Raw genomic sequence first — 21,294 nt, forward strand, 5'->3', positions numbered from 1 at the left:
CATTCTACCGTTTGTTTCCTTTGGAAAAAATGTCTAAGTGGTCAATGTGCCTTTAATAAAATGTCCCCTCTATGTAATACATCATTTAGGTCCTGTTTAAGGTTTGGCAACTGCATTTTCACCTATCACATCATTCGTACCTTTTGACACATCATCCATCCATTTTAACACATCGTGCAATTCAATCTTGAGTGTTAAAGTTTATAGGACTTCTCACTCATAATTTCTTTACTTTGTTGCTAATGCAGCCACCGCCCATCAGCTTGAGCATCTAGTAACTATTGACTTCCTTTTTTTTTTTATTTACAATCGTTGATTTTGTTTCTTTGTATGACATGAGTTATTATTGTCCGGACAATACTATTATGCTTACAAATGTGACATTCCACCAGTACAATTTCAGTACTATGAAAGAAGAAGTGCGTAGTCATGCAAGTATAGTAGTTAGAAGAATTCCCGAATAGTTCATTACTGAAAAGTAGGAACCAAAAGGTTACAAGCAAGCTCCTTAAAGGGGTAAAAATGTCTCTATATTTTTTCTTTCACATAGCCATTGGTTCACATGTTTCCTAGATAGCCGTATTCCTCCTCCTTATCAGCTAATGCTGATTTGAGTAGAGTCTGGGTAACAGAGGAGACTGTACCCTGTATAAATCTTCCTAGTCATTGACCAATGAAAATAAAATCAAACTTTATCACTAGCTTCTTGAGTCACTGCAGCCACTATGACAACATTTGAGGTTTCTGCCTCCACTATAAGGGTAGGCAGGTCAAATACATCGTCTATCTTTTTCGCTTCAGGAAGTTCTTGAAGCTCAGTAGACACAGGTAAAACAGGCTCCGACCTTCTGTAAATGAGGTAAACAACAAGCTGCGCTACTCCTAAAAGGAAGCCAATGCAACTGGGTACCTGAAAGGACAAGAATAATAATCAGGAAAACTGTGTATAGTTTCAAATAATCACAGGAAGAATATAGTTGTAAATGGCACTAGGAAAAGAGAGAAGCTTACAGCTATAAAGATATCCTTGGCCAATACAGAGTATGCAGACCAGACAAGTGCGTTTAGCGTAGTGAATAGTGAGACAAGAAATGGCATATACTTCACACTTTTGGTTTTGATAACGTCTCCCTGAAAATAAAACAGTAACACATTAACATTCATGAAAGGACAAATTTGTTCTGCTACTTAACTTCTGCTAGTGTTTTTGGGGAGGGACCAGATTTTTTTAATTTCCTATTGTCACTTTCGGTAGAAATTAGAATTTCGAATTTTCAACTATTTTTTTTTAGAAATTGACAATTGTATTTTACTTTTGCACAGTTTTTCTACAATTTTCTTTTGAATTGAGAAGAAGAATGGATTGAAAACTCACCACAATTGAAAATGGGGAGGCATACATAACAATTGAAAGGATCACACCTAAAGTGCCAACCAGTAACTGTCTGACGTTGTATGTGTGTAGCCCATAAATTGTTACTACGACTACAAGGACAAAAGCAACCATCATTGCAATGGCTAACCGGGCAGTTTTTACCTGCAAGACAAATTCAAGGAATCCGTGTCAGAAAAATTCACCATGAATTTTGTATGGAATCTAGCCATGCATTCACACTGTTCAAAAGACAGAGAAAATCTAGAAGGCGTCTGATGGCCTTCAGGCACAACCTAAAGCTGGCATAATGCGTTACCTTCTTCTTCTGGAGGGCAAATGTCAGAAAGGACAAGACATAGAATATCTGCAAAACAAAGCCCGCGCCATTGATGGTGAGCAGCAAAGTGCTGTGTGGTTTAACAAATGGAGCCCCGTAGAGTAGCCAAAGACAACAGTTGAACAAGGTACACACATATGGAAGTCCTGAGTAATCTTGGGTAGACTTAAGCTTGTATATCACCCAGAATGTAGTCCTGTAATTTTCAAAGCCAAGAGAATATATATATAAGCTTGCTATCTTGATCAGTAGCGAAAGCTCACATTACACAAGTTTTTAATTCAGATTAATCTGTTGTACTTACATAGGTGATAAGAAGAGTGCCAGTGACGTTATATTTCCTGCACCACAAACAAATATGGGACATTAATACAGCCCAAATCTTATAAATCCAAATGAATAACAAGATTAACTAATAAACGTTAAACCATGAGGAAAAAAATTATGAACAATCCCACAAATACACAGGAAAACGTGCACATAAAAATGACCTCTAAAACCTAAAGAAAAACTCCTTCATACAAATTAGAAAGAACTTTATCGAAATTCATATGCAAATCAGGTACACTACAAAGCCTACACACACAAATGTCAATACACATACAAATTATTTCAATGCAAAGGAACCAAAATATAAATCCCTTGGGGCTTAAGGACGGGGTATGCTTTTTATGATGCAATTGAATTAATGGAACTTGAGTTATAGGCATTAATCGCCGACCATCTTAAAACGAAAATCTTGAATAGAAATCACTGATTTACTCTCCCTTAAACCAAGATCTAATAGCCACCATTATTCTTCTCTGACTATTCTAGAAACCGAATCCTGACTACATGAAATCCTGCACTTCATTCGAATATTTTAAATATTTTATCTTCACCATGATTCATTATAGACATGATAATTCCAATTTAGATCAACAAAAATAAGCTACAACCAATATAGGTCTATATCTCCCATGTTTCTAAGTCTTGAAATCGATGAACACAGAAGACAGTTCAGAAATCTAGATGACCTAGAATATATTTACATTTCACTCTAAGGAACAAAAGTTTTAGATGGAATACCAATGATTCCCACCACAACCAGCAGATGAAAGGCCATTGAAGAGAAGAAGAAACTGTTATTGCAGTATGCAAAAGGGAAAAAAAGAAAAGAAAAAACTAGCGCTAATTCAGCACAAGAAGGGATGAAATTGGGAAGATTTTTAGGTCCTTTCTAGTGCTAATTGAAATCAGCACAAGAAGGGATGAAATTGGGAAAACTTTTAGGTCCTTTAATAGGCCTTCATGCTGCACTGCATCATCTCATCATCTGCACTGAAATTTTTTAGATGGAATCACTTGTATTTTAAGTCGGTGACCAACAAGGCACGCGTGAACAAATTTGGGGTAGCTTTAGACATCAGACCTATTGGAAAACAGCTCACTATAATACCTACAATATTTGGGGTATGTTTCTTTTTCCTAATTTCCTCATTACACCCAGAGTAGTGATTCATAAGTTTTTTTTCCCCCAAAACCAGTACAAAAACAGCACAAATGGGGCATATTCTATGGTAGATAGAAAGTGTGGGATACAGATCATTCCGAATGACTGAGCGTAAAAAACCAAAAAAAAAACCTTTTTCCTCATAACGTAAGAAAAATTGAATTGTACATATGTATATCATCTTTACAAGTTCTAATATACAGGTACCATTTGATCATTGGCTCAACTACAGGAAGGTTCCATGTTATTAACATTGTTTCTTACATAAAGAGGATCTGCCACATCAATTTGGATTTTGATGAAGACAAGTCGGCATATAGCAGTTAAATTACTCTTAACCACGCAAACATTTGCCAGTTAATATCCACCATGGTCAGTTTTGCAAACTATTGTATAGAAGTGTTTAGCCAATATCGCTCTTTTCCTTTGGGAAGAAGGCTCGAAATAAATGTGGCGAATATCAACAACTTTCCTGAGTAGTTGAGTTTACCCCCGAATTTTTAAAAACTCTTTGCTATTTGTTCTTGATTGCGTACTTATTGTTTTCCATCGTTTGTCCGTCTCAATCATTGCTACTACTCCATAGCACAACTAAGTCGTAGCTATGTTTCTTTCAAGTGAAGAAAAAAAAGTTGCCAAATTCTTTATTGTTTTTCCAAACAATAGATTCGAGAGTTTATTCGAACATAATTATAAACCTGTGATTTAATAGCGTCACGTAATTTAGGGCCACTCCATCATCACAACTAATTCTTTGCAAGCTGTGAAACACTAACCTACATTCAAATGGGTTCCTCTTTATTGCAATTATTGCTACGGAAATTTCTAGGTTACACTTTCAATTATATTTTTTCACTTTCAATTATATTTTTTGAATCATACAAGTTTTGAAATCATTTAATCTATAAAACTTTTTTTCTTTTTTTTTAATTTGATAATATTTTGTTTCAAAAAATAAAGCTGACTCGACAATTACATCCGAATCAGCAGCAGGAAAGGGAGCCATAGCAGTGGCAGGGGAAGCAGCATAGAAAGCAAGGGTGGTAGCACCAGTAGAGCAGAGTCTGAAACATAGGTCTCTTTTCAATAATTCAAAAAATCTTAAAATGACAAGTTAGATATTATCTTACATTCATAAGATCTCCTATAGAAACCTCATTTTTCTATTAGACATTAAAAAGTCAAAAAAATCTCTATATCACATCAAATCAATAGAAACAATGAAGACATCTATCTGAATATATGAAAGCCTTTGAGCTCATGCCTAGTGATAAACAACTATTAAGTTGAACAAACCAGATTTATATTCTTCAAAACTTTGACTCTGTTTACTTTTTATGGCAACAACCTTCTTTTAATTATGAACATTTTACTTTATTTGTAGTTTTTGGATCACAAAATATACACATATCATGGAATCAAATGCTGAAAATTGAAAAAAAAAACACTTTGTTTTTGTAGGGGATAGGCTAATCTCCATCCAATTTCTTCTTTTTTTTTGTTGCATTTCATACAAATTAGGTTGTACTTGTAGTCCATTTGCAAAGCATGATTGTGGGTCATCTATAAAATAGGCATTTGCTCATTTGGCCATAGGAATATAAAAATGGGAATAGGAACACTTATTCTTGAATAGAAAATGGGGTTACATATTTTTATTTTTGTTTGGTTAACCAAAATTTGATGTGGCGTTCACAGACTCAAAAAATTATGTTTTCTTAAATAATAAAAAATTGCAATAGGAATACATATTCTTATTCCACCTATTTTGGTGGAATAAAAAATGCTCATTTCTGGGCCAAAACAATAATATGTATTCCAATTTTATTCCTATTTCAATTCCAATTTGGTAGATCCAAACAAAGAATTCAAAATTTTAAGAATATAAATATGTCTATTCCACTTGTCTTCCCATTGCGAAACATGCCCTTAATGTTTAGGGGAGTACGAGATTTAATACGTACTTCATGTCATATGATACATGCTAGCAAGTAGTAGGTGAATTGTCTACAGGAATATTGTACTTATATCAAAATGTGGCAAAGGTTAATTTATTTCTTTTCAAGCAGTATAAATAAAAGTTTATTTTAAATTGTGGATTGTTATGATAATTGATAGTTGATGATATAGATATTTTGATCAAAGATCTAGTAATTGTATATATTTTTTTAAAATTATTTATTTAAATCATTTTTTGGTTAGGAGATTACATTTGAGTTGGTGTGGCAATAAAAAATCTATCTTAAGTCTTAAATATATATTCTAACCACCTTTAATGTTATGATAATTGATAGTTGTTGATATGGATATTTTGATCAAAGATTTAGTAATTGTATATTTTTTTGAAAAAATTATTTATTTAAATCATTTTTTGGTGAGGAGATTACATTTGAGTTGGTGTGGCAATAAAAAAATCTATCTTAAGTCTTATATATATTCTAAGCACCTTTAATATTTCATTATCATTCTCCCTAATGATAAATGCATTGGCATCCAATACCTTTAAAAAAGAAAAAGACAATAGTTATATACATACATACATATATATATATATATATATATATATATATATATATATATATATATATATATATATATATATATATATATATATATATATATATATATATAGGGTGTATTCAAGAAATTAGCTAATTTTGAAGCTAACTTCTAGATTAATCAAAGTAGAATCTAGTCAAGCAATAACAAGGTATACATTTATCAAATCAAAATTTTTTACGCTATTAGTAAACAAACTTATCTTACAACCAACCCCTTTACTCTTGATCACCCAAACATGAAGACACAATCTACAACCAACAATTTGATCATTTGCAATTGAAATGTTCAAGTGCCCTTTGAAGTTTTCTATGAAGGTATAACTCCCTCCATTTGATATGCAAAGAATAAAATTATCGGTATGCCTTTAACCAAAAGGCACATAAGCAAAAAAAACTAAATGATTCCTAGTCAACATTCACATTGATAGACTAAAGGAGAGATTTAAGACCATTTTAGGATATTTATGATACTTAAAAATCAAAGATTTCTTTGGAGATATTGAAATGAGGCAATGGATGGAGAGTATGTCATAGATAACTACCTTGAGAAAAAGACAAATTGCAACCTAAATTAATACATTCAAAACTTAAAAAAATTAAAATATATCACATTTATTCCTTGATGAAGGATGAGAGTTAAAAGACTACAATTTCTATGCACAGAGGAAAATTGAATAATAATAAAAATCTTTAACCTTTCCCCCTTATGATTAAGAAAATGAAGAATTAATCCCTAAAGCACAAAAGAATTTCCTGGAAAAAGGAAAAACCCTTTTTTTTACAATAAAAAAATAAGACCCATCATCTTCATTTGATGTAGGAAAAAAGACCTTTCAAAAAGCTGAGAACACTCCTTTATTTCCCACTCTTTTACAAGATATACTGGCTTTATGTTGCTTCTCAATTATTATAGTTGATTCATTTAATCTTTCTCCTTCTTTTCATACCTTTCCTAACCTTTTTAATTTGGTATATTCAAAAATTGTTTATTCAAAAGTTTACAAAGATATAGTTTAATATTTTAAATGATATTTGGACAAGTGGCATCTTAATGTATTAATCTAAAATAAAAATATTCTCGATGTTGTGTAGACTGAAATAACTCCATGACAGTCGAATTTGATCTTCGTACATCCCTCATTGGATCTCCTTAATTTTCAAATATCTTGTTACAATTCTAATTCTCCAAGTTCTAACCAAAGCTATTTCCAAAATGATGTTTGAGTCAAAATTTATTCACCTCTATGTATAGGTCTATAAAAATGTCATAAAATCTAAATTGTTAACTCTCCCTCTTCATTAGATGAATCTTGTATATCTTTGCTCATTGCATTGTTGTATTTATGGATTAAGAATTGTTGATAATACATGACTTTTGTTATCCTTGCATACATGATAAATTTCATGGAGAATTAGGCTATATCCATAAACTATGGTCCATTCTTCATATATGATGTCTCCACATACTTCTCTTCATATTTCTTTATGTAAACATTGTTGGCAAGTAGGTAAAATATATGTTCTTGAGTAAAGTTTTAGTTCAACAAAAAATGCCCAACATTTCCAATTGAGGCATAAAGGTTCATAACCTTATGAGCTACATGAATCTGAATGACTAATATTTACCCCTTCAGAACTATCATTTTGAACTGCTAAATTGTTGAGCCTATTGTGACTATTGAACTATAGTGAACATTTGAACCTTTTCAGCTTGTTGAACTAGTTCACATTTGGATGAACCTGACAGTAACACTTTTAGCCCTTTTTATCTTGTTGAAACTGTTTGAACCAATTTAAACTATACTGAACATTGTGATCCTATCTAGAACCATTTTAAAATAGTTTGAACTATCTTGAACCCATTGTACCATTTAAAGCTGACTAAATTTGAGCTTGATGAACATTGTGGAATTTTTGAACCTTTTGAACCTATTTGAAACATGTTCAACTTGAATATTATCATCTTTGAAATTCTTTCTTCTTACAAAAGACCATTAAAAATTCTCACATGCTTGATATCATGCCATTACAAATAGGAAAAGTAATCTAATTTTGTTGGCTCTATTAAGGGACTATTTTTGTACAAAACAAGATAACTTTCACAATTTTTTGTTTAAAGAACATATTCCTAAAGCTATTCTGAAAAGAGTAACCAATGAATGGAATATGGGAGAAACTTGCAAATGGGTGTAAGACATAAGGGCTACACATAAGGCAAGCCCAAAGAAACCTAAACCAAGACAACACCAAAATTTTTCAAACTAAGGAATTATTTATAATATGTACATATGTAGGAAGTTTTGAGTAGGATAAGAAAAGGAAATGAGAACTCACACATACCCATTGAATGACATGGAGAAATAAGAGCCTTTCCTAAACAAGAGGTCATATCACAATGAAATTTTCTAATGCAACCTTCATTTGGAAAACTCCTTATTGTTGAAAACTAAACTACTTATATGTGAGGACCTCATGAAGAAAAAATCATACCCAAAGATCCATCATTCATCATAAACCTTAGTAACTTCCAAAATATTTTAAAAAAGAAAGAAAGTAGAAACTCCTTCAAAGGAAGCAAGATGACTTCTACAATCAAAATCACCAAAACTATCACTCTTCACATGGATTTCCATATAATGATCAACTTAAGGGGAAGAAATATCTCATTCAACATAGGATTGATTCTTTTATAGATATTTTCTTTATTTCTACAAAGAATTAAAATATCATCAAATGTGTGACACATTCCATATTTTTTTCCCCTAAAATATCATCACATTTTCTAGCAATTTACAAAAGAAAAATAAAGCACATAAGGATGGAAAGAAGATTGATCTATGACTATCTCATTTTCATCTTGGTTTAGACTAATACATGAGCCATTCTAAGAGAACCTCTCTTGTTTGAGACATGATAGATATATGCATACAATGTCTTCTTCTTGACCAAGATGAACATTATTCCCCATTTTAGTTGAGCTATCTACAAGCTAAAAATTAACTTTAGAATAACTTTCTTAAATAAAAAATTCACCATGATGAGAAATCATACCAAGATGTAATTTTACCTTTTCTTCACCATCAATCTCATTTTTCAATTGACAAGTTTTGCTATGGAATGATTATAAATTGTTAAACATGAAGAATGACCTTTACTCGCACATTCATCAGAATAGAATGTATCAAGTTCTTACTGTATGGCATTTTGATTTTTCCTATAGATATGATATTCTAAAGAAAGGTAATTGTTATCATTCTCAAACTTGAAACTTTCAAGATTAGGAAAGAAGAAAGATTATTGTGTTATTTTATCCTCTCTAGATATGGACATTTGGGTGCTATAATGATAATTAGAGAATGAATAAATATGAGAGATAATATTATTGGTGGATCTTCATCGTCAACTACAAATTTTTCTTTCATCCTTTCCACTCTTCTTTAATACATATGAAAATCTTTAGGTTTGAGGAATCATGAGGAGGGGATTCTCCACAAGAGGGTATATGTATGATCACCATCCCAATTGATATTATTTATGAGATCAAGAGAGATAATTTATTTGTAATGATTCAAAAAAATCATGCAAAAATTTGTCATCCTTCCAATGGATTTAAGTGATTGAGGGATCTAGTCTTGTCATTCTTACAACTCTTCTTTTTACAATGATGAATTAATAGAGTTGTCAATTCAAAATATATAAATATATAAAAAATGATTGAGGAATTAAATGTGACACATATCTTTGATTCCTTTTTCCAATAGAATCACAGAAACTATGTTGATAGATACACAAGGAAAACCACCTTCTGTCAATAAATATAATATAGTTATGGGAATTTACAAGTAAATAAGCAAACCAAGAACTCAAAGATTTCTAGTTCAACATTCATAGTTGATAGACCAAGCCAAGGATTTGAATTTTATTTCTTGATGTGTATGATACCTAGAACTCAAAGAATAATTTACATATACCAAAATGAGGTAAATAATGGAAACTACCTTGACACAAATATGTATTGCAATCTAAATGAATACATTAAAAATTAAAATATTTATAATATATCATATTTAGATAAAGTATGATAGTAAATAGACTACCATTTCCACTCACATAAAAATTTAAATATGAAAATGTAACCTATTAACCTTTCCCCATTACAATAAAAAATGAAGAAATCCTCCCCTAAGCACTAAATACTTTTCTAGAAAAAGGAAAATCCCTATGTTTTACAATAAAAAAGGACAACCCATCCTCTTATTTTCGTATAGCATAGCATACCATTTGAGAAAGAGATAACCATCCTTTGTTTCCCACTCTTTTGTAATATATGTCAACTTTAAGTTGGTTCTTGATTATCATGAGTGATTCTTAAAAGGACATCAACATAATCCCTTTAATTTTTTCCTTCTTTCTAATTATTTTCCTCAACTTTTTAATTTAATATATTCATAAAATATTTATTCAAAAGTTTATAAGGTTATAGTCCAACATTTTAATGGTATTGATATAAGTGGCATATGCATATATTAATCTAAAATTAAAATACTCCTAACGTTGGGTTGACTGAAATAATTATGACAATATGAGGGGCAAAGCATTCTATCCCTCCATTGGATCTCCTTCATTTTCAGATATGTTGTTGCAATCCTAATTCTGTAGGAGTTGAGAATCTGACTTCGAAAATGTGCTAATATCACCTGCAATGTAAATAGCTTACTAAAGAGAAACCTAGGGAGCAAAGAGCTTGAAGCAAATATCGCACAAGAGAATATTCCACAATGGGAAATTAGAATTGCTATGTGAAAATGGAATGAATCTACAATGAGTGAGAGACCAAATAAAAAGGCCTCATGGAAGCTTGTAGAACAAGCTGGAATGAGGTAGGAGATAAGGTTGACAACTAAGCACACATCCACAAGATGTGGAAAAGATAAGTATGCTAAAGGGAACAAACTCTCGTGTTGTCAACAACTAACCTCATCTACATGCATTAACCTAAGTAAGCTTAAGTAATAGAATAAATAATTAACAATTAATTAATTATTTACTCTAACACCCCCCCCTTAAGTGAAGCTTAGGGGAATGCCTTAAGCTCATGAAACAAAGGAAAAAATGCAAAATGGGTCCTAGCAACGAGGCCATTTTAGGTACCCAAGCACAATGCAACTAAATGCAACCTCTGTAAAATGGGGAAAGAGAGAAAACCCCATGGGAAAAAATCTCCCCCAAAAAGAGGTAAAAAACAACATGCTAAAAAAAAAATGAAGTGAAGGAAGGAAGGCCTCAACCAATCCCCCCAAGGACAACTTTCATAACCCCAAGCATTGACTGTAGCTAAAGAAAGCGGGGCAATGCAAAAGGCTTAGTGAAGATGTCTGCAACCTAACTAGTGGTAGGAATGTACTCCAATGCAATAACACCATCCTGGATCAACTGATGGATGAAATGCATATGCAACTCAATGTGCTTGGTATGCTAATGTTCCACCGAGTTGTGAGAAATGTGGATGGCACTCAAATTATCGCACCACAAAATAGTGGGATGATCAAGAGGAAAGCCAAACTCAGTCATCAACTGACGAAGACATAAAGCCTCTTGACTAGCAAGAACTACGACCTTGTACTCATCCTCTATAGATGAAAGTGCTCGAGCATGCTACTTCTTGCATGACCATGTGATGGGACTGGAGCCAAGGCAAAACACAAAGCCAAAAGTAGACTTTCGATCATCAACATCACCAATCCAATCTGAGTCAGTGTAGGCAACAATGTGTGGAGTCCCTATATTGTAATGAATGGCATACATGAGTGTGCCCTAAATGTAGCACATAATAGGCCCGGTAGCTTGCCAATGAATCACATGAGGGTCCTGAGAAAATAGAGAGACTAGGCCAACCGCAAAAGAAATATTAGAGAGGGTGTGTGTTATGTACAATAGGCTGCCAACCAATTGCTGATACAAAGTAGCATCCACTGTAGATGAGGTGTAGAAGGTAGAAAAAGTAACACCCAACTAAAATGGTGTAGGAGCAGCCTTACAATCAAGCATGTGAAAGTGATGAAGCATGTCAAGAGAATACTTCTACTAATACACAAAAATGCCAGTAGGAGACAAATGAATTTGAAGACCAAGAAAGTAGTGCACCAAACTAATTCGGTGGATAGTTTTAGTGAAAAATTGAAGTGTCTTCAAATCTCTATATTTTTGCACCATCAGAAAGATCTTGGCATCCTAATTCCAACGGCATCTTGATTCCAACGCAACTTGAACAATGCAAAAAGGAGTCCGTTCATGCAAGTTATGCTCGATCAAAGTTCTGGTCAATAGGTAGACCAAAGGGCTACATAAGGGGAAAAATTAGACCATCTCAAAAGTGGTCAAAAATGGATTTCAAAATGAAGATCCTGATGAGAGCTTTCCAATAGTGTTCGTTTAATCAAAAATAGACTTCATATGTGAAAGTTATGGCCGTTTGAATTTTGGAGGCAAAATGTAATGGTGATGATGTCATCATGATATCAGCAGCTTAGGTGATGACACATGTCAAAAATATGAGCAAATAAAATAGTGCCACATGGCACCTCAAGCTTGAATTTGGTGGTTTAAAATTTTTTTGAGGAGGTTTGAACCTTCAACCTCTCATTCCCTACTTTCCCTCCTTGCCACTAGATCACGTGGAACATTTAACAACTTTGCAATAGATTTCTTATTTAACCTACGGATTGTGTCAAAGCACTTGATGAGCTTTGAACCTGTGACCTTGTGGGCATAGAAAAGTTATAATTGCCACTGTGCCATGCGTTGGACTTGAAAAACATCTAGTAGAGTTTCTATTTAACTTTTGAAACAAACAAACCGCCCACTCCTCAAATAGGGTTTATTTGTTATTCTATTAATAACCAACCCCAAATATGAATGTAGTGCCAAAATATAAAAATGGAAAAGGGGTTATTCAAAGGTGTCTTATGGATAAAATGCCTAATTATGGAATAATTAGTTTTGGGCCAAATTAGGAAAATTTTATGTATAAAAAGAGGGGGGTAGGTTCACCTTGAAGGCAAGGTAGATTTGGAGAGAAATTTCTCTTGGTGAAGTTTTGAAGGATTGGGGAGATTTTTCTAGGAGATTTTTTGGGGCCATTTTTGTACTTCAGAGTACTGCTATGCTATCGAATTCCTAGAAGAAATTGTCTTCTTGGTGCATAATTGTAATTGATTTCTAGAGATTAATAGGATCGGTCATACTCTATTGCAGCCGACTCGGAGACGTAGTCATGTTTGTGGTGAACTATGAAATCAAACTTTGTTTGCACTTTCTATCTTTTTCTCTCTCTCAATTTTTTTTATTTCACCTCAAGTTTTTGAGTTTTGATGCTTAATTTCATTTATGTATAAACGTATTAAGGCTTTCGCTAATTTGATTTTATTTAAGCACTCAATATTACAATTAGTCTAGATTTGTCCATTAGATCAAGTGGTATCAGAGCCTAGTTGACTATTATTGTAGTTGTTTTTTTGAATGCTAACAAGATCTAGGATTCAGAAGGGTGAAGGCAAGCTTGAAGAATTTAATCCTAAGATCAGGAAGCATAGAACATTTCTAAAGATGTCTATTTCTGGAATGGAGGTTCCTGATGAGATCAGCGAGAAAGAATTTCGAAGAGCGTTCCTCGAGATGAAGGCTAAGGTGGACATTCTTCTCCAAGAGAGACACGAACACCAATTGAGAAAGGAAAATAAGGCTAAGAAGGAGGAGGAAGAAAAATCCTCATTAAAAGATGACAAAGACAAAGGAGTAGGAGGTGGTAGTGACCCTCCTGAACCTCTATCTCTGTCTTCATCATCTTCTTCATCTTCATCATCTTCTTCATCTTATTTGTTTACTTATACTTCAGAGAAATCTAAGCTTCATCATCTTCTTCATCTTCATCATCTTCTTCATCTTCTTCATATTCTTTGTTTACTTATACTTTAGAGAAATTTGAGCAAGCTAATAAGCCTAAGATCAAATTGGATGTAAAATTTGACTTGCCTAAGTATTGTGGTGAACTTAATGCTAAAAAATTGGATGATTGGATTCAGCAAGTAGAAGTCTACTGTAGAGTCCAGAACCTACTAGATGATGTTGATAGGATTCAATTAGCTACTCTCTGGTTAGGAGGTATAGCTTTAACCTGGTGGGAGAGTAAGACTAAGGAAGAAGTTTCACCGCATGGTAGAGTCAGTTTAACTTGGGCAAAGTTTGTTAATGCTCTTAAGAAGTATTTTTATCCCTTAGGACATATGCAACAGGTAATGATGGACTCGAAAATGTTTAGGCAAGGAAAAGGCCAAACTATCCAAGAGTACACCCATGAATTTAGGAAAAGGTCTATTGCTTTGAATGTTCCTTTGTACATCTAGGATACTTTGTTGAAGTACATAGGAGGTCTTCATTCCTACATTAGACATTCTATTTTGGTATTGAACCCTTGTAATTTGGATGAGGTATCTATTCAAGCTACACACATAGAGTCAAGGGGTAAAGGATCTTTTGTTGATAAGTTTGATAATGATGTAAAGAAATCTTCTAAGAATGCAGAGACAGAGAAAGGAAAGGAGGCAACTATAGTCAAGAAGGATGAGAAACTTTCTTGCACTCGTTGTGACAAGAAGGGTCATGATGAAGAACATTGTTGGAAGTTGCATCCCTAATTGAAGCCTAAGTGGGCTTAGAAATATGATCAGAAATAGAAAGGTAAGGAAAAAGCCGCAAATGTTGTTATGGATCTTGGTTTAGATTTAGATGACGAGACTAAGATAATAGCTATGGGTTTGAAAGGTAAAGCTCCTATTTCTAGTGTTTCTATTCATAGTTGTGCTTCTTCATCTATAGTTAATGATTTCCCTAAAGAGAAGAAAAGGAATGAGTTGTTTCATTTAAGGGTTGTTGCTAAGAACACTAAGATTGATGCACTCATATATAGTGGTTCTCAAGTGAACTTGATTTTTTAAAGTATTATAAGAAACTTGGGATTGAAAACTACATTACATAAGAAACCTTATCCACTAGGATGGATTTTTGAAAATGATAAGTTGCAAGTAACAAGACAATGCATCTTAAGATTCATGATCACTAGTAAGTTTGTGGATGAAGCATAGTTTGAAGTGGTTCCACTGGATATCTGTGGGATAGTGCTTGGTAGCCCTTATTTTTATGACAGATTAACAATTTTCTACAGGCAAAAGAATCATTATCACTTGTTTAAAGATGGAATTCAGTATATTGTACATTCTCACAGGATTAAGACTGATTGTTCTTTTGCAAACACAGGGTAGTTAAAGAGGGTAATTAATGCAACTAAAGAGTTAACTCTTATGTCTATTAGTACAAGTGGTTCTACACTTTAACTTGGAGTAGCTAACTAGGGTTAGATGTTGCAAGATGGACCCATAGTACAGCATGAGGGAATGATGATTGAAAGCACTAATAGTTCTTTGGGTAAAATTGTTCCTATTGTGAAGGATCGATATGTTGTTGATTTATTCTCCTTCATTTCTGCATTATTGTTCAACTTGATGCTAGTCAAGGTTTGTTGGTTAGTGGCTACAACAACTGATGTAGATGCTTATGGAAATGATACAATAATGTTTACAATCAACACTGTTGTTGTAGTCTTCATTGTGCTTGTGTGCTAAGTATTCAGATGTACAAATGATACAGGATAGGTGGGGAGGTCAAGTCCTCACTTTGTGTCAGAGTAAATGTCACTTTTGGACGTCCAAAAGGTCTTCAGTAGGGAGGCCTGATCCAGTGGATAATTTTAGTGAAAAATTGAAGTGTCTTCAAATCTCCAAACTTTTGCACCATTAGAAATATCTTGGTATCTTGATTCCAACACAACTTGAACAGAGCAAAAAGGAGTTCGTTCGTGCAAGTTATGCTCGATCAAAGTTTTGGTCAATAGGTAGACCAGAGGGCTAGATAAGGGGTGAAATCAGACCATCTCAAAAGTGGTCAACAGTGGATTTCAAAATGAAGAGCCTAATGAGAGCTTTCCAACACTGTTCATTTTGTCAAATATGGACTTCATATGTGAAAGTTATGGCCGTTTGAATTTTGGAGGAAAAATGTTATGGTGATGATGTCATCATGATATCAGTAGCTTAGGTGATGATACATGTCAAAAATATGAGCAAATAAAATAGTGCCACATGGCACCTCAAGCTCGAATTTGTTGGTTTAAATTTTTTTTAAGGAGGTTTGAACCTTCAACCTCTCATTCCCTACTTTCCCTCCTTGCCACTAGACCACGTGGAGCATTTAACAACTTTTTAATAGATTTCTTATTTAACCTATGGATTGCACCAAAGCACTTGATGAGCTTTGAACCCATGACCTTGGAGGTATAGAAAAATTATAATTGTCACTGCACCATGTGTTGGACTTGAAAGACATCTGGCAGAGTTTCTATTTAACTTTTGAAACAAACAAACTACCCACTCCTCAAATAGGGTTTATTTGTTATTTTATTAATAACTAACCCCAAATATGAATGTAATGCCAAAATATACAAATGGCAAAGGGGTTATTCAAAGGTGTCATATGGATAAAATGCCTAATTATGGATTAATTGGTTTTGGGCCAAATTAGGAAAATTTTATGTATAAAAAGAAGGGGGTCGGTTCATTTTGAAGGCAAGGTAGATTTGGAGAGAAATTGCTCTTGGTGAAGTTTTGAAGGATTAGGGAGATTTTTCTAGGAGAATTTTTTGAGCCATTTTCATACTTCGTAGTATTGCTATGCTATCAAAGTGCTAGAAGAAATGGTCCTCTTGGTGCATAACTGTAATTGATTTCTAGAGATTAATCAGATCGGTTGTACTCTATTGGAGCTGACCCGAAGATGTAGTCACATTTGTGGCGAACTCTAAAATCAAACTTTGTTTGCACTTTCTATCTTTTTCTCTCTCTCAATTCTGTTTATTTCACCTCATGTTTTTGAGTTTTGATGCTTAATTTCATTTATGTATAAATGTATTAAGACTTCTGCTAATTTGATTTTATTTAAGCACTCAATACTTTAATTAGTCTAGATCTATCCATCAAATCACAAACCAAGATCACTCATCTCAAACTAGTCCATCAGTGCATGCTTGACATCCTGGAGCATGGATGATGAACTACCTATAAGGATAAGATCATCAACATACAAAACAAGAATCAGAATGTCATCACCAAGACACTGAATGTACATTGTGGGATCAAAATGGCAGTGAGTGAAGCCTGTAGATAGTAGAAATGAGTCCATCTTCTCATACCAAGCCCTAGGGGCTTGTTTGAGACCATACAATGAACGTTGAATCCTAAAAACCAAGGTGGGATCCTGCACAAAACCTAGAGGCTGCTCCATATAAATCTCCTCAATGATATCACTGTGCAGGAAGGCACTTTTCACATCCATCTGATAAACTAACCATTCTTGTGAAGTTGTGAGGGATAAGACAAGGAAAATAGAATTCATCTTGGTGATAGGGGCAAATGTTTTGGAGTAATCAACACCCTCGACTTGCAAAAAACCCTTCGCAATAAGACGAGCCTTATACTTATCAATGGAGCCATCAGCAACATACTTAGTGTGATAGATCCACTTACAATGCACTAGTTTTCTCCCCTTGGGAAGAGAAAAAAGATCCCATGTGTTGTTCTTCATCAAAGAAAAATATTCCTCCTCCATTGCACTGTCCCATTCTGAATGCCCTAGTGCTCCACAAATGTCTGCAGATTAGTCCTAATAGCATGACTAAGTAGACTAGAACCTGTAGTGTGAAAATGAGTGCAATAGGATGTGCATGGGTCACTAGCTAGAGATCCTACAACCTCAATAGTATCTTGAGCCCATTTAGGCATCTGGGGAGGATCCTGTGGTGGAGGCATATTGGGATCACCATGATCATCATCCTCATCATCCATGGCACAAACTGGAGATGAAGAGGGAGTAGTGGGAGCTGGAGGAGGCACTGGAGGCAAGGAATGAACTGTAGGTGGGCTCTCATCAAACTAGACATCCTGTCGAAATAGGACTTCTCTAGAATCAGGGTCAAATAACCTATAAGCCTTTAAATCCTCATAGTAGGCAACAAAAATCAATGGTTGGCTCTTTGATTCTATTTCTTTCCTCTGAGCATCAGGTACAAATGCATATGTTGTACTCCCAAAAACTCTAAATGACGACACATTAGTCTTGACATGGGACCAAGCCTCCTCAAGAGTCATATGTCAAAGTGCCTTGTGAGGCATTTGATTCTGAATGTAGTCTACACAATTGACTGCATGTTCCCAAAAACATGAATCCATGGACCTAGACTAAATCATGAAATTTTCCATCTCTCAAAGGGTTTTGTTCTTCCTCTCAGCCACACCATTCTATTGAGGAGTGTAGGGCATTGAAAGCTGATGCTAAAAGTCATGCTCAGAACATAAATATCTGAAAGCCTGGTTCACATACTTCCCCCCATTGTCCATGCATATGCATCGAATAGAAATGCTAGACTGCTTCTGTACAAATGCCTTAAAAAATCAAAATGAGTCAAAGGCATTAGACTTGTACTTAAGAAAGTACACCCATGTGCATCTAGACAAATCATCAATGAATGAAAGCACATATCTAGCACTAGAAAAAGGAGTAAGAAATGACATGAGGTCACTATGAATCAACTCCAAAGGTGCTAAATCACAAGTGACTCATGCATGTGGGAAAGAATCCCTATGTTTCTTGCCAAGTGCACATCCCTGAAAAACACCATCTAGACAGGAAATCTGGGGAAGCCCAAGAACAAGTGCCTATGTGCTCATCTATTGAAGATATCTGTAATTGACATGCCTAGAATGTTCATTCCAAAGTATGCTTACTGAATCTGCATGTGCTACTAAGCATGAACCGATGTCATTAGAAGACTCAAATCCATCAAATTTGTAAATGTGAGATGCAAAGTCAACACTCTCAGTGGCCATGATCATCTCTGGATCATGCAAGTCTTGAATAACCACATCATGTGGTGAGAACATGTCTGTCTTCCTAGAGCCAGAGTGACAAATCTGATAGATAGTAGAAGGTTCATCAAAATATCAAGAACACAATGTACATCCTGTAGAGAGCCCTCGGCCAAAGCAATAGTGCCAAAACCCAAAACTGAAAGTTATGAAGAGTTCCCAACTACAATCTATGTGGTGGCCCAAGGAGCAAGTGAAGTAAGAAACTTAGGAGTGTTTGTTAAGTGGTGAGAAGCCCCAAAATCAAGAATCCATAAAGGTGATGAAGTCATAGCTCGTGTAGAAAGAGCATGACCTTCCCTTGCAAGTGGAGATAAAGACTGAGGAGTTGAAATGTGATGCTCCTTCATGGATTCCTCTAAAGCCTCTAATCATTTCCAACACCTAGAAACTAAATGTCCATCTTTTCCACAAAAACTGCAGTTCTCACTCAATTTCTTCTTTGTCTTGGAGGTAGACTCACCTGACTTTGAAGAATCTTTACCCTTGGGAGGGTTAGCTAGAGGATTAGTTGGAGGCTTAGAATCAGATTTTGATGTGTCTTTCTTTGATTTTCCTTTATTCTTAGATTTCCCCTTAAAATTTTGAGCAACCAATGTTTGGCTGGAAGAGCTAGAGCCATCCTCCTGTTGGATCTTTTCCTATTCCCTAGTCAACCTATCAAAAAATGTCTAAAATGTAGGCATCCTATGTTTATCTCCAAGGGCATCCATGGTGGAGTAGATAGTAGAAGGAAAAACCTGATACTGCCCCTTCAGCTTTGAGAGTATCAAAAATATGCACTCATCATCAGTCTTGTTCTTCCCACATCCCTGTAAAACTACATGTAGGGATTTGAACTTCATCAAAAAGTCCTCGATGGTGGGAAAGTTTCTTGGTGACAAAGAAGTCAATTCTACATCCAACTAAAGTGCTTGGAACTCATTCACTTGTCCAAAGAAAGTCTAAAATTTTTGCCAATAAGGTCATGAAGTAGTCAAACCATCCAAGTGAAATAGCAAATTGTCTAAAATGTTGAGTGCAATCAGTCCCATGGCTTCATCCATTTTTTTCCTGAGCTATAGAACCTCAAAAGGTCACATAAGAGCAAGCTAATTCTCATCTAAACAAGATCAATGACCTCTTGGCATGAGAAGCCTAGTCATTTGTGCCTACTAGGTGTGGTAGTTGTGTGGTGTGAGATAGGTCACAGATGGATCCGCCATTGAGAGAAAGAAGAAGATGGAAGTAGAAGGGTCTTAACTAAAGTAAATTACAAAAAAGAAAGTCACCCCCCAACAAACATACAAGAATATCCCTCAAAAACCACAAAAAAACACTATAGAATGCAAAAAACTGGAAAAGAACCTAGATTTGTTGATGCAGAATAGGAGGAAATACAAGCCTCTACTTTGACACCAAAAATGGGAGCTCAGACAAACTCAAAATATTATGAAACCAAAACCAATGTCTCCATCTTTGAGTCAACTTTCTGAAGCTTCTTTCAAATAAACAAAAGACCTCCGTATGCTCAAGTTATGGCCAAAAAACTGATTGCTAGTCCAAAATTGCACCTTGCTAGAAAATTATAGACACTGTGTTAAATTTGATGCTCGTATGGCTATTAGAAGATGGTCGCCAAAATGATGACATCAACTACCAAAATGATGATGTTAGCAGATGAAAAGATGATATCAGCTGATAGAAAAATGACATCAGTAGGGTCGTAGGTACGAATGACATTAGCTGACGAAAAGATGATGGTAGCATTGAGAAATAACGTCACAGTGCTGAGAAGTGACGTGAGCAAGTCAAAAAATGACATGAGCAGGTCAAAAAATGATGTCAAAAATTATTCATAGGTGTCCATGTGTTATTCAAAGGTGAATCCACACATTGGTAGGCTGCTGGAGCGAAGGACCACTGGTGGCGGTGGCGCCCGGGAGGAGAACCTAGCAATGCCGCTAGTGGCAGTTGGTGTCCAGTGGCATGCTAGTGGTGTGCTAGCTATGGGATCCTCTGGTGGTGCTACAACTAGGAGCTGTTAGCTAAGCACGAAGCAAGTGGCTGATGGGTAGCCACATGGTGGCACGTCGGTGCCCAAAAGTTATAATTTAAAAAAAAAAATTAAAATTCTTTGCATTCGTATGGCAGCTACCTAGGAGGCTAAAACTTTTTCCAAAAAAGCATTATGGCCAAAATGAAAAGTTTTATATGAAACTTAGCTGTAAATGGCCTTCTAGATCCAATGACAGTGTCTGTTTGACCCCAAAGTGCTCTGAAAAATTGCTCTACCTCCGATTTGAAGAAAAAAGCACAAACAAACTAGGGTTTGTGACTCCAAGTTATGGCTTTCAAAATCCTTCGAACAAGAAGTAGCAGGGAGGCTCTGATACCATGTAGGAGTTGAGAATCTGACTCTGCAAATGTGTCAAGATCAATTGCAATGCAAATAGCTTGCTGAAGAGAAACCTAGGGAGCAAAGAGCTTGAAGCAAATACCGCACTAGAGAATATTTC

At 34.8% G+C, this 21,294-nt stretch overlaps 1 protein-coding gene across 1 annotated transcript; it reads right to left on the bottom strand.

The window, feature by feature from the left end:
- Positions 1 to 444: 444 nt before the first annotated feature.
- On the bottom strand, positions 445 to 2,963 carry LOC149560168 (bidirectional sugar transporter SWEET5-like). Its single transcript, XM_089823566.1, has 6 exons — positions 2,781 to 2,963; positions 2,017 to 2,053; positions 1,692 to 1,908; positions 1,376 to 1,537; positions 1,012 to 1,131; positions 445 to 910 (listed from the first exon to the last, which is right to left on the bottom strand). The coding sequence occupies exons 1-6, from the start codon at positions 2,815 to 2,817 to the stop codon at positions 686 to 688; spliced, it is 798 nt and encodes a 265-aa protein (XP_089679692.1). The 5' UTR covers positions 2,818 to 2,963; the 3' UTR covers positions 445 to 685.
- Between the last annotated feature and the right edge of the window lie 18,331 nt (positions 2,964 to 21,294).

Source organism: Cupressus sempervirens, chromosome 4 (assembly GCF_028749045.1).
Source record: "Cupressus sempervirens isolate cs-2001-9-10 chromosome 4, ASM2874904v1, whole genome shotgun sequence".
Lineage (NCBI taxonomy): Eukaryota > Viridiplantae > Streptophyta > Pinopsida > Cupressales > Cupressaceae > Cupressus > Cupressus sempervirens.

What these genes read in the sequence shown, in the direction of transcription:
- LOC149560168 (XM_089823566.1), bottom strand. Translation starts at nt 2,817, where the DNA reads ATGGCCTTTCATCTGCTGGTTGTGGTGGGAATCATTG. An exon ending in TTGCCCTCCAGAAGAAGAAG is followed by an intron (nt 1,538 to 1,691) that starts GTAACGCATTAT and finishes TTTGTCTTGCAG; the next exon opens with GTAAAAACTGCCCGGTTAGC. An exon ending in CCTCCCCATTTTCAATTGTG is followed by an intron (nt 1,132 to 1,375) that starts GTGAGTTTTCAA and finishes TTTTATTTTCAG; the next exon opens with GGAGACGTTATCAAAACCAA.